The following is an 11,163-nucleotide window of genomic DNA, read 5'->3' as shown; positions in this document are numbered from 1 at the left end:
ATTTTCTAGTAAAAAAAAAAAAAGGTCCAATCAAAACTCTTATGAAAAGTAGTCTTGAAATACTGAAATTATAGCTATACTCTAGTACAAGGTAACAAATAAGATCTACCTATTCAAGTTCAGTAGCAAGAAATAACGAGTGAATACACTCCTATGTTATGCAAAAAAAATCATTCTAACATGGTCCTTACCAGCTGTGAATTTTCATCCCTGTAGTTGGCAGCAATGTCTTGATTTTCCATAGCACCTCCTAACAGACCAGTAGAATATGTCCTCAGTGGCTGATCAGCCTCTCGGGCCCATTTGAAAAGATTCTCAACAATTCCTTCCTATAGTAAAGGAAATGAAACAGCACAATTCAGGGAAAAAAATTCATAATTAAAGATATAAGCAAAGACTTCAATCTTGTAAACAAATTTTTTAATAAAACATTTCAATATTGCTCATAAGATTAAAAAATCCAAGTGAACTCAATGTACAATAGTAGGTGGTTTAGTTAAAATATCTGTGCACTGTGAAACAGAATCCTATTTATCCACTAAAACTCAAGCTAAAGATCAACAATCACATAATGTAGTCCTACTTTAGCTGTTAAGACCCAAAAGGTTCCATGACCAAGTGGGGAGCTCTAAAAATTCTATATCTCTCTTTGAAGTTCACAATGCACAATTAACATTATCAGTGCTCTGAGAAGTCCTCCATCAAACAAGTATTTAACTCCACATATCCCACCCTTATTTTTAGTTAGTTTTTATTACGAAATAAAATACATAAACATGTACAGTCCAAAGAAAATGAAAATCACCTCTGTGATTTACCACTGAGTTTAAGAAACAGAAACCTCTCATGTGTCCCCCATCCCTATACCACCCGCCTCTCCCTCCCCAAAGGGTATCTGAATTACTAAATTTTAATAATTTTCTTGTAAGCTTTTGTTAAACGTTATATGCTTTGAACTGTATAAATTGTGTGGTGCCATATGTATCTTTCTGCAACTTGTTTCTTTTACACAACATTATGTTTTTTACATTCATCTATACGGTTACAAGTAATTGTCACAAATAGCCCTCAATATAAGACAGACTTTACACATAACATTTAATCCTCATATCAACCCTATATGATTAGGTAAGTACTATATTTACAGAAGAGAAAACTGTCACAATGAGGTTAAGTAACTTACCAAAAGTCACAAAACTAGTAAGTGGCAAAGCTGGGATCTTATCCTAGGCAGTGTACCTCCAAATGCTCTTCATCTCCATATTCTGCTGCTGCTATTGTGTTGGCTTAACTATACTTATTTTTGTGCAAGCATGTCCCTAAAGTAGACACCTAGGAACAGTACTAAGTCACAGGTGTGTTTGCTCAACTTTACTAGAGGAGGCCAAACTATTTTCCAAAATGACAATTCACATTCCTACAGCAAATAGTTCTTTTTTCCTACATCTTTACCAACACTTGGCCACTATCAGACTTTTAATTTTTTGCAGTCTGGTGGGTATAAAAAATTAACATTTCATTTAACTTGAATTTTCTCATTTACTAATGATGTTCAGCATTTTTTTCATGCCTTCTGACCATTCATACTTCCACTTTCTGTGAAATACTCATGTCTTTTACCAGTGTTTCATGATAAGCACAAGTTCTTTTTATATAATCATACTTAGCAATATTTTCTTTTAAACGTTGTGCACTTTATATCTTAAGAAACTCTTCCCTAGGCCTCCTATATATTTCAAGTTTTAAAGTTTTTTTAAAAAAAACTAACACTCTGAAAACACATTTTGAGAAATTTTGTTTTAAAATACTTATTGAGGGGCTTCCCTGGTGGTGCAGTGGTTAAGAATCTGCCTGCGAATGCAGGGGACACGGGTTCAATCCCTGGTCCGGGAAGATCCCACATGCTGCGGAGCAACTAAGCCCCTTGCGCCACAACTATTAAGCCTGTGCTCTAGAGCCCGTGTGCCACAACTACTGAAGCCCACGCACCTAGAGCCCGTGCTCTGCAACAAGAGAAACCATGACAATGAGAAGCCCGCGCACAGCAACGAAGAGTAGCCCCTGCTCGCAGCAACTAGAGAAAGCCCGCACAGAGCAACAAACACCCAGCACAACCAAAAAAAATTAATTAATTAATTTAAAATAATAATAATAATAATAAAATACTTATTGATATGAAAATATACGTACCGTCAATTTTAAGTCTATCATCCTTCCCTATTTCCAAACAGTGTAAGAAACTTAAAATACTAACTTCAACTATTCCCTTCCATCTACATGTTACCCAGAATTTCTGTTTGTCCTTTTGCCCTCCAAAATTGTTTATTTTGGTCAATATTTCTAGGTTTACAGAAGTTCTCTGAAGACATTTTCTACTATTATCTGGCCTCTACCGATGCTGTGGCAAAGCATGCTGTGTTAATTTGCAGGAATCTTTTTTACTCTAGTTGCTTTTTATTACTATTTTTTTGAGTGGTTTTGCTTGTTTGTTTATTTATTTATTTAGGCTGCGTTGGGTCTTCGTTGCTGCATGCGGGCTTTCTCTAGTTGCAGCAAGCTGGGGCTACTCTTCATTTTGCAGTGCATAGGCTTCTCACTGTGGTGGCTTCTCTTGTTGCGGAGCATGGGCTCTAGGTACAGGGGCTCCAGTAGTTGTGGCACACGGGCTCAGTAGTTGTGGCTTGCAGGCTCTAGAGCGCAGGCTCAAGCCGTTGTGGCGCACAGGCTCAGTTGCTCTGTGGCATGTGGGATCTTCCCAGACCAGGGCTCGAACCCATGTCCCCTGCATTGGCAGGAGGATTCTCAACCACCACGCCACCAGGGAAGTCCCACTCTAGTTGCTTTTAAAACCTTTTAGTCTTTGGTATTCTTCATTGGGCTTTCTGAATCTGAGTGGTCATGTCTTTCATTTATTTGTAAGATCCTAGCCTCATCCCTCTGAATACTACCTTTCTATTTTCTTTTTCTTTTATATATATATGTGTGTGTATATATATATACACATACACATTTTTTTTTTCTTTTTTGGCTGCACCGCATGCCATGCAGGATCCTAGTTCCCTGACCAGGGGTTGAACCCGCACCCCTTGCAGTGGAAGTGCAGAATGTTAACCACTGGACCACCAGGGAAGCCCCTACTATTCTCTTTGATTGAAACTCCTTTTAGATACATTTAAAAATTTCTAATTCTAGTCTTATTTCTAAGAGCTTCATTATTGATTATCCTGTCAGATATTCCAGTTTATTAATTCTATCTTTAGCTGTGTCTAAATTTCACTCTACCTCATCTATTAAGTTTTAAAATTCAATAACTGTAATTTTTATTTCCAGTAGTTCCTTTGTTCATTTTCCAAATGGCCATTTTTTTCATAGTCTTAGACTTTTCTTGGAGTTATGATTCTTTCTTTTACATTCATAATTTTAACCATTTTAACCATTTTTCAGTGTAAAATTCGGTAGGATTCAGTATATTCACAATGTTGTATAACCATCAACACTATCTATTTCCAGAATTTCATTATCCTAAACAGAAACTCTTTATCCCAACTTTCAATAATGGATAGAACCGAAAAGAAAATCAATAAGGAAACAGAGGAGCTGAACAACACTACAAACCAATTAGATCTAAAAGACATATAGAGAATACTCCATCCAACAAGAGCAGAATATACATTCTTCTCAAGTACACATGGAACATTTCCCAGAAGAGACTATATGTTAGGCCACAAAACAAGTCTTAATAATTTAAAAAGAACTGACCTCTTACAAATAATTTTTTCCAATCACAATGGAATGAAATGAGAAATCAACATCCCAAGAGAAAACTGGAAAATTCATATGTGGAAATCAACAGTCTTAACCAACAAAAGTGTCAAAGAAGAAATCACAGGGAAATTAGAAAATACCTTGAGATGAATGAAAACAAAAACACAACATACCAAAATTTATGGGATACAACAAAAGCAATGCAAAGAGGGAAATTTACAGCTGCAAGCACATAATATTAAAAAGAAAAAAAGGTCAAATTAATAACCTAACCGTACACTTTAAGAAACAAGAGCAAATAAAACCCAAAGATAGCAGGAGTAAAAAATAATAATAATAAAGATTAGAATGGAGATAAAATAGCAAATAGAAAAATACAGAAAATTAATGAAACCAAAAGTTGTTGCTTTGAAAAGATCAACAAAATTGACAAACCTTTAGCTAAAGTGATCAAGAAAAAAAAAAAGGAGAGAAAACAAATTACTAGAATCAAAAATGAAAAGGGAGGACCTCCCCAGTGGTGCAGTGGTTAAGAATCCACCTGCCAATGCAGGGGACACGGGTTCAAGCCCTGGTCCAGGAAGATCCCACATGCCGCAGAGCAATTAAGCCCATGCACCACAACTACTGAGCCTGTGCTCTAGAGCCCACGAGCCACGACTACTGAGCCCATGAGCCACAACTACTGAGCCCACGCGCCCTAGAGCCCGCCCACCACAACTACGGAGCCCACGTGCTGCAACTACTGAAGCCCACTGCCTAGAGTCCGTGCTCTGCAACAAGAGAAGCCATCACAATGAGAAGCCCACGCACCACAACAAAGACCCAATGCAGCCAAATAAATAAATTAATTTAAAAAAATTTTTAAAAAGAAAGGGGGAACATTACTACCAATTTTACAGGAATAAAAAGGATTATAAGGGAATTCTCCCCGGTGGTCCAGTGGGTAGGACTCCACACTTTCATGGCCAAAGGCCCAGGTTCAATCCCTGGTCGGGGAACTAAGATCCCACAAGCCACATGTGGCATGGCCAAAAAAAAAGCGGGGGATGGATTATAGGAGAACACTATAAACAACTGTACACCAACAAATTGAGTAACTTAGATTAAACGGACAAATTCCTAGAAACACAATCTACCAAAATGGACTAATGAAGAAACAGAATAACTGAACAGACTTATTAGTAAGGAGACTGAATCAATTGTCAAAACCCTCCCAAAACAGAAAAACCTAGGACCAGATCGCTTAACTGGTAAATTCTACCATTTAAGGAATTAATACCAAGACTTCTCAAACTCTTCCAAAAAAATTAATGAGAAGGAACACTTCCTAACTCATTCTATGAATCCAGTATTACCCTGATACCAAAGCAAGACACAAAGATAGTACAAGAAAACTACAGATATTCCTTATGAATACTGATGCAAAAATTCTCAAAAAATACTTGCAAACTCAATTCAGCAGCATACTAAGAGCATTACCGTATATACCACGACCAGGTGGATTTACCCAGGTACATATGGTTCAAAATACAAAAATCAATCTATGTAACACACCACATTAATAGCATCAGTGTGAATTAATTTTTGTGAATTAGTAGAAAACCACATGACCATGTCAACTGAGGCAAAAAGAATTTGACAAAAGTAAAATCCCTTTCATTAAAAAACACTTAATAGGGGCTTCCCTGGTGGCGCAGTGGTTGAGAATCTGCCTGCTAATGCAGGGGACACGGGTTCGAGCCCTGGTCTGGGAGGATCCCACATGCCACGGAGCAACTAGGCCCGTGAGCCACAACTACTGAGCTTGCGCATCTGGAGCTTGTGCTCCGCAGTAAGAGAGGCCGTGATAGTGAGAGGCCCGCGCACCGCGATGAAGAGTGGCCCCCGCTTGCCACAACTAGAGAAAGCCCTTGCGCAGGAACGAAGACCCAACACAGCAAAAATAAATTAATTAATTAATAAACTCCTACCCCCCCCCCAAAAAAAACCCAACACTTAATAAACTAGAAATAGAAGGAAACTTCCTCAACATAATAAATGCCAGTCATGAAAAAATCACAGCTAACACTACACTCAACCGTAAAAGTCTGACAGACTTTCTCCAAAGATTAAAAACAAGACAAGGATGTCTGCTTTCACCACTTCTATTCAACATAGTACTGGCAAGAAAAAGAAATTAAAGGCATCTGTGTTGGAAAGGAAGAAATAAAATTATCTCTGTTCACAAATGACATGATCTTATACATAAAAAACTCTAAAGTTTCCACACACACACACACACACACACACACACACACACACACACACACACACACAAAACAACCTGTTAGAATAAATGAATTCTGCAAAGTTGCAGAATACAAAATACACAAAAATCAGTTGCATTTCTATACACTAGTAATGAGAAATCTGAAAAGGAAACATATCCAGTCATTGTTTAATTGTTGACTCCTAATCATGGAGGATTATGTGCTGGGATACTTTGTAATTTTTTTGTGAGCTCACTTTTTGTGGAAATTGTTTTTTCTGTGAAAATCCCTTGTGGCCCAGATTGTGAAAGCTTCTCCTCCACAGGAGTTCTGTATTTGCTTTTGCCAGACAACCAAAGAATATCAACTGGTCCAAAACAATTTTGTTTGCTGTTAATATCTTGACTTTGGGGTTCCCAATCAAAATAGAAATTTCAAACATTTATCCAAATAAGGCCCATGCCCAGAGATTCTCAGGGGAGACTTATATGCCCATGCCCCTGCCCCTCAGAGTGGAGTCAGAGAATGAGAAATCTATCATCATCCCACAGCATAAAGTAGATATTTTCCTTTTCCATTGTTTCAGTGAAGGTCCTTAGGGAATCCCAGTTTTATATGGAGGTCAGGGTCCCCATTCTAACTCCTCACCCAAGATTTTGTCCCTGTCCTTAATTACCACTTTACTTTTACAGTTCCATCTTCATTTCTGGCACCTAGGGATTTCTCTAAGAGTTTCTTATAGTTTACCCAAAATTTGTATGTGTGTGCAACAGGAGAGTTTGTAAGTTATCCTGGTTAGTCATCTTGATAGATCTGGGTCTTGTCCCTTCTGTATTAAAACCATTTCTTTTCTCTCTGATTCTGAAATACCACAGACTCATGGTTTTCTTCCTACCTCATGGGATGCTGTGAGAATTAAGTGATATGATGCAAATCAAATGCTTAGCACAGGCCTGGCACTCAATAAACAGTAGCCATCTACCTAACTGACCACATGGACATTTTCATCATAAAACACCTATTAACATTTTAGGAGAATCTTAATGTTCCAGAGTATAAAATCTTGAAAACGCTGGCTTAAAGGTTACACTTTCTGAGATTTCATTCTCTCCGATTTTATCCCTCTGACCTCCAATAATCTGAGACAACCTCAAAGGAAAAAAACGTTAAAGCAATACTCTTAAAGAATTAAGTCCCTAAAGGTCCTGTTCTTACTGGATTAAGAGCAACACTGATAAACGTAAACAGTATGAGAAACCTGGTACGTAAATGTAAAAGTACTCCGTTCTATAACACACTTAATATAATGAAGAAACTATACAGCCAAATAATTGTAAATAAAAATAAAATTTAAAAGAATGATAAAGATGGCAGAAGAGTAGGATATGGAGCTCACCTTCTCCCATAAATACGTCAAAAATACATCTACATGTGGAACAATTCTCACAGAACACCTACTGAATGCTGGCAGAAGACCTCAGACTTCAAAAAGGGCTAGAAAATCTCCGTGTAACTGGGTAGGACAAAAGAAAAAAAAAGCACGAAAGGAAACGGGACAGGACCTACATACCTGGGAGAGAACTGTGAGAAAGGAAAGGTTTCCACACACTGGGAAGTCCCCTCCCTGGCAGGGAGAACAGCCCGAATGGAGGGGGAGCTCCGGAGCCTCAGGGGAGAGCGCAGCAACCAGTTTGCAGAGGGCAAAGAGGAGAGACACCTGCACAGACAGTAGGTGGTGCCACCTGGCACTCCCCAGCCCAAGATGCCCACTCTTCCACTGAGGGGGTCAGGGGCTGAGAGCTGAGGCTTGTGCTTTGAAGGTAGAACCGGGAAGAGGACTAGGGCTGGCTGCACAGTGACAGCCTGAGGGGGCTAGGGTGTGGTGCGCTATAACCAAGGGAATACGGGAGGAAGCCTGGGCCCCCCAGAGGGGCAAGGCACCATGCTGGGGGGCCCACGAAGAGAGGGGTGGGTCTGCCACAGGAGCTTCTTTCTCCATGCCCTCTCTCAGGCAGCAAGGCACCACCTACACAAGCTCCAGGGGTGGGCAATAGCTGCCGCTGCCATCTTGAACTCCAGAGTCAGGCATGGATGGCTGGCCAAGGGTCCCAAAACCTGGCACCAACAAATGCCACCCCCCTCCCCGGGAGCACATGCAGCCCACTGGCACCAAGGGTCCCATGAGCGGGCTGCACGCCTGCACACCCCCTAACAAGGGGATAATCAGCAGCACATGCTGAGGAAAGAAACAGCAAGCACCCAAACCAAACACAGCCCTCAGACCAAAAAAATATTAAACCCACACAAGCTATGCAGGGATGCTCCCACACATAAAAAGCCCTCCAAGACTACTGTAGGTATTTCTATCTCTTAAACTCACAGAGTAAGAGAAATATAAGCAAAATGAAGAAGCAGAGGAACCACTCCCAATTAAAAGACCAAGAGAATTCCCCTGAAGGAACAAACAATGAAACAGACCTCTTCAGTCTAACAGACACCGAGTTCAAAAAGGAGGTAATGAAAATACTGAAGGAACTACGAAAGGTTTTCGACAGAAATGCAGATTACTGTAAAAAGGAACTAGAAACTATAAGGAGGAGACAAAAAAAATTAGAAAATTCATTTGCTGAGGAGAAATCTAAGCTAAATGCAACGAATAGCAAAATAAATAATGCAGAAGAAAGAATAAGTGATCTGCAAGATAGAATAATAGAAATTACCCAAACAAAAGAGTAGACAGAAAACCAAATGAGGGATATCCCTAGTGGTCCAGCAGTTAAGACTCCACGCTCCCAATGCAGGGGGCCTGGGTTTGATCCCTGGTCAGGGAACTAGATCCCGCATGCCGCAACTAAGAGCCGCATGCTGCAACTAAAAGATCCTGCATGCCGCAACTAAAAATCCCACATGCCACAACTAAAAAAAAAGATCCTGGATGCCGCAACTAAGACCCGCATGCCACAACTAAAGATCCCACACACCGAAATGAATATCCCGCACACGGCAACAAAGATCCCAGATGCCACAACTAAGACCCAGCGCATCCAAATTAATTAATTAATTAATTTTTAAAAAAGAAAAATTAAAAAAATGAAAGCAACATTAACAGACCTATGGGATAATATAAACCATGCCAAAATACACATAACAGGGATTCCAGAGGGAGAAGAAAGAGAAAAGGGGATTGAAGATGTATCTGAAGAAATTATGGCTGAAAAATTCCCAAATCTAAAGAAGGAAACAGATATCCACATATAGGAAGCACAGAGGGTCCCAAAGAAGATGAACCCAGACAGACCTACACACCAATATATATGATTTAAAAAATGGCAAAAGTTAAATATAAAGAGAGAATAGTAAAGGCAGCAAGAGAAAAACGAAGAGTTAATTACAAGGGAAGGCCCAATAAGTCTATCAGCTGATTTCTCTACAGAAATGCTGTAGGCCAGAAGGGAGTGGCAAAATATATTCAAAGTCTTGAAAGGGAAAAATCTGCAACCTAGAATACTCTACCCAGCAAAATTATCATTTAGAATAGGAGGAGAAATAATTTCTCTGACAAGCAAAAACTAAAAGAATACAGCAATACTAAATCTATCCTAAAAGAAATACTGAAAGGTCTTCTCTAAAAGAAACAAGAAGATACAGGGAGATATCAATTGGAAAGTAAATCACTTAAATTCGCTAGTATACAAATCAAAAAGGAAAAAAAAACCACCACCTATTTGTGAAAGCAATCATAAACGCAAGCAACAGCAAAAGGATAAAGATGAAGATGTAAAAAAAGGACATCAAAATCATAAAATCTGGGGAAGGACTAAGAAAACGTAGATTTTTTTTTTTTTAGAATGTGTTTGGGCCTATATGACTATCAGTCTAAAGCAAGCAGAACTAGGAAGGGGTTAACATACTTGAAAAACAGGGCAACCACAAATCAAAATCATACAATAGATTCACAAAAACCAAAAACAACACAAGCATAAAATAAAAAGAAATCATCAAACCCCAAAAAGAAAAAGGAACAAACAAGGAATATAGAAACAGCTGAAAACAAGGTTTAAAATGGCAATAAATATATATGTATCAATATTACCTTAAATGTCAATGGACCAAATGCTCCAATCAAAAACAAAGAGTGGGGCTTCCCTGGTGGCGCAGTGGTTGAGAGTCCACCTGCCGATGCAGGGGACACGGCTTCGTGCCCCGGTCCAGGAAGATCCCACATGCCGCGGAGCGGCTGGGCCCACGAGCCATGGCCGCTGAGCCTGCGCGTCCGGAGCCTGTGCTCCGCAACAGGAGAGGCCACAACGGGAGAGGCCACAACTGCGAGAGGCCCGCATCCCGCCAAAAAAGAAAAAAAAAAGAGTGGCAGACTGGATTAAAAAAACAAGAGCCTACAATATTCGACCTACAAGAGACCCATCTTAGGGCAAAGGACACACATAGACTGAAAGTGAGGGGATGGAAAAAGGTATTTCATTTCATGCAAACAGAAATGACAAGAAAGTGGGAGCTACAATATTCCTAGCAGACAAAACAGACTTTAAAACAAAGGCCAAGGACTTCCCTGGTGGTCCAATGTGTAAGACTCTGCGCTCCCAATGCAGGGAGCCCGGGTTCGATCCCTGGTCAGGGAACTAGATACCGCATGCATGTCGCAACTAAACAGTCCACATGCCACAACTAAGAGTCCTCATGACACAACTAAGAGTCCAGTCTGCATGTCACAACCAAGAAGTCCACATGCTGCAACTAAGATCCCATGTGCCTCAACTAACACCCAGTGCAGGCAAAATAAATAAATAAACAAACAAACAAACAAACAAATAAATATTTTAAAAATTAAAAAAATAAAACAAAGGCCATAAGAAAGATAAAGAAGGACACTATATAACAGTAAAAGGATTAACAGAAGATTTAACACTTCGTCAACATATGTGAGACTGATACAGGAGCAACCAAATATGTAAAACAAACACTAACAGACATAACAGGAGGAATTGATGGGAATACAACAGGAGACTTTTAACACCCCACTCACATCAATGAAGAGATCTTCTAGACAGAAAATCAATAAGGCAGCAGAGATCCTAAATGATACAACATTTAGATTTAAGTGATATTTTCAGGATATTACATCCAAAAA

General features: G+C 39.5%; 1 protein-coding gene across 1 annotated transcript in view; it reads right to left on the bottom strand.

Moving 5' to 3' along the window:
* Positions 1 to 11,163, bottom strand: part of DCAF1 (DDB1 and CUL4 associated factor 1) — a 74,967-nt gene that overhangs the window by 34,114 nt on the left and 29,690 nt on the right. The window contains exon 6 of the mRNA XM_079712812.1: positions 192 to 329. Coding sequence (XP_079568938.1) covers positions 192 to 329 — 138 coding nt within the window. The remainder of the gene's footprint in view (positions 1 to 191; positions 330 to 11,163) is intronic.

The sequence above is a fragment of the Hyperoodon ampullatus genome, assembly GCF_949752795.1.
Source record: "Hyperoodon ampullatus genome assembly, chromosome: 10".
NCBI classification, from domain to species: Eukaryota; Metazoa; Chordata; class Mammalia; order Artiodactyla; family Ziphiidae; genus Hyperoodon; species Hyperoodon ampullatus.
Note: the sequence above shows the minus strand (reverse complement) of the source record. Positions and strands in the feature narration are given on the sequence as shown.